The 2,774-nt window shown below is 50.2% G+C and overlaps 1 protein-coding gene across 1 annotated transcript; it reads right to left on the bottom strand.

Moving 5' to 3' along the window:
• Positions 1 to 327: 327 nt before the first annotated feature.
• Positions 328 to 2,092, bottom strand: LOC123042758 (noroxomaritidine synthase 2-like). Its single transcript, XM_044465149.1, has one exon. The coding sequence runs from the start codon at positions 2,017 to 2,019 to the stop codon at positions 478 to 480; it is 1,542 nt and encodes a 513-aa protein (XP_044321084.1). The 5' UTR covers positions 2,020 to 2,092; the 3' UTR covers positions 328 to 477.
• Positions 2,093 to 2,774: the final 682 nt, after the last annotated feature.

The raw sequence follows: 2,774 nt of genomic DNA on the forward strand, positions 1-2,774 counted from the left end.
TTTCATTTACGTGTTTTAAATAAGATCTCACATGCATCCATGTACGGGTTATTCTCTCTGGTGATGAAACTTTTCCTTGTTCTTGTTTTTCTTTCCTCCAATGATATTTTTTTCCATATGATGATGTTATTCATTGCTGCAGCCTAGCACTACTTTTTCCATCTCCTATCCGCTATCCATCGATGTACCATATTCATGCCATTTCGTACAATCCTACCAGATCATTTATATAACCACATTGTCTTAGCATACTCTTATTGCAGAACGAGGAGCGCATCGCACGATACAGATCCAACGCTTCTGAATCGAGGGGCGCGACACCTAGTGGACACCAAATCCTCACTCTATTTTTATTCATATAACATTATATTGACAGAAAAATAAATCATACAACAGTACACATACAAATACCCTGAGGTCCTGAACGCGAAAGACTCACGCAAGATACAATTGCAGATAAGAAAAAGAGACCAAAGGTTACATTTCTCGCTTCTTCAACTTCACCATGAGTCCATTTTTCATCTGCAGCACACAAGACATCTTCGGCTGGACTCTCTGCCCTTCAACCACTTCCACATCAAAGTTCCACACCATTGCCGCAACAATAGTATTCATCTGCATGAATGAGACGTCCTTGCCAAGGCACAGCCTCGGGCCCGAGCTGAATGACAAAAATTTGTGAGACGGCACGTACCGCAGCTTCTTGCCATCCTCTGAGAGCCATCTATCCGGGTTATACTCCCGGCAGTCTTTCCCCCACACGCCTTCCATTCTCCCCATGGAGTGGAGAGAAATTAATAAGGTGTCACCGGCGTGTACCACATGGCCACTCGGCATCACGTCGTGGGCGACCGCCGTCTTACGCTCGATGGGGACCGGGGGGTGCAACCTGAGAGACTCGTGTATGGCGGCTCTCATGTAGACGAGAGATTTTGTCTCCTCCGGTTCAAAGATCACCATCGTGCTGCTATTGTTGGCGCCTGTGGCTGCTTTCCGTGATGCGATGGGTGATAGTTCGTGGCGGATGAACGACACGACATGAGGGTTCTGGGCGAGGTTGTAGAAGACCCATGTCAAAGCTGTGCCGATCGTGTCCCTCCCGGCGATCATGTAGTTGATGAGCGTCGCATGGAGCAAGCCATCGTTCTGCTGGTAGTCTGGATCGTCGATGTAGGAAGACAGGATGTCCACGGAAGGAGCTCCCTCATTACCAGCATGTTCCTTCCTCTTCCTCCTCTCCATCATCTCCTCAATGAACCCGCGTAGAACCGTGTGTGCTGCGGCGAGCTTCCTTTCCGGGCCGATGTTTAGCCGCCTCATCACCTTCCAACCAGAGGTCGGCACGATGTGCCGGAACAAGGCCACCTCCATGACCGTGTCCATGGCGACCGCGGCGTCCATGGGCGGCATGTCCGAGGACAGGAGGCCTGGGTCCACGCCAAAGAGAGGCGTGGCGGTCATGTCGAACACGAGCCTTGTTGTCAAATCTTGCAGGTCGAACGTGGTCCCGGTGCTCGCCATGTGCATGAGCACCGGGAGGAGGCCGTTCTCCACCTTGTCGCGGCAGCAAGCGGTCATACAGGCAAGCAACCGTGGGTTGCTCAAGACTCTCTGGGCTCTTGCGCGCTGCCGACGCCAGGGCTCGCCTTCGGTGGTGAAGAAGCTGCCACCCGCGATGTCAAAGATGGCGGCGAACTCCGCGCCCTTGGGGAAGTTTGCATGGTTCGTCGTGAAGATGTGCCGGACGTTGGCCGGTTCGCATGTGATGAAGAACCGCAACCCGGTCCCAGGCGGGCCGTGCGCCCTGAAGTTGTGGCCTGATCCGGCGAGGACGACGGCGAGGTAGTCGTGCAGGTTGTGGAAGTTGGCGATAAGGTAAGGGAACACCCCCACTATTGGCCAGTTTATGGGGAGCACTGATGGGTTCTTTGATCTGCTAGACCTGAGGTACAACATCAGGGGAAGAAGAATGATGGCGAGTGTGGAGATGAGCAGCTCTTGCGAGAACGAGATCGACATTGTTATCAGTGGTGTGGGGAGATGCTTTTACTTTGGGTGTATATATGCTGCATGAACATGGCGGTGGCTCCATTTATATAGTGAGAAGTTTCCCTCGGTGGCATGCATGCAGCAGCCATGAGTCCTCTGTGTTTATTAGTTAATGCTCGGGCACAAAATCCGAAAAATTGTACTGTAGTAAATGTGTGGGAGGTTTAGCGCTGGCAGTTGGTTCGATGTATGCATTAATAGAGTCAACGATGAGAGTTGCTTAACTATATGCTGGCAATCCTTGATATGTATCCAGAATGCCTAATCCATTTTCGTGTGCTTAATCCCATGCTGCATTAACTAAGGTTTAGAAGACACTGTCATAATCAGTGGAGTATGATGTATGTATCGTGAAGATCCACAAGGCCTTGGTTTAGAAGACACTGTCTTTGATTAATTCGGTTTCACATATCACTATCTAGTACATCACGCGTACCCGGCCCCCGGTCATCTTCCACCACGATCTCAAGTCGGTGCATGCATATGCGTATTATGGTCTACCATTTGCCCATATACTAATTCGGGATGAAAACAACGTGTATGCATGCAGCTGGTAGGTATCGTGGCGAGATGTATTTCAGGCTTTAATCACCTCTGGTCGGTGCATGCACCACCACAGAACATATCATGGCGAGATGTATTTATAGCTGATTGGTCACCACAGCGAAAAACAGCTACTCGCCATTTTATATTGTATCAAATGAGATATGTGCACAGGAGCGGAT

Source organism: Triticum aestivum, chromosome 2B (genome assembly GCF_018294505.1).
Source record: "Triticum aestivum cultivar Chinese Spring chromosome 2B, IWGSC CS RefSeq v2.1, whole genome shotgun sequence".
NCBI classification, from domain to species: domain Eukaryota; kingdom Viridiplantae; phylum Streptophyta; class Magnoliopsida; order Poales; family Poaceae; genus Triticum; species Triticum aestivum.

What these genes read in the sequence shown, in the direction of transcription:
- LOC123042758 (XM_044465149.1), bottom strand. Translation starts at nt 2,019, where the DNA reads ATGTCGATCTCGTTCTCGCAAGAGCTGCTCATCTCCACACTCGCCATC.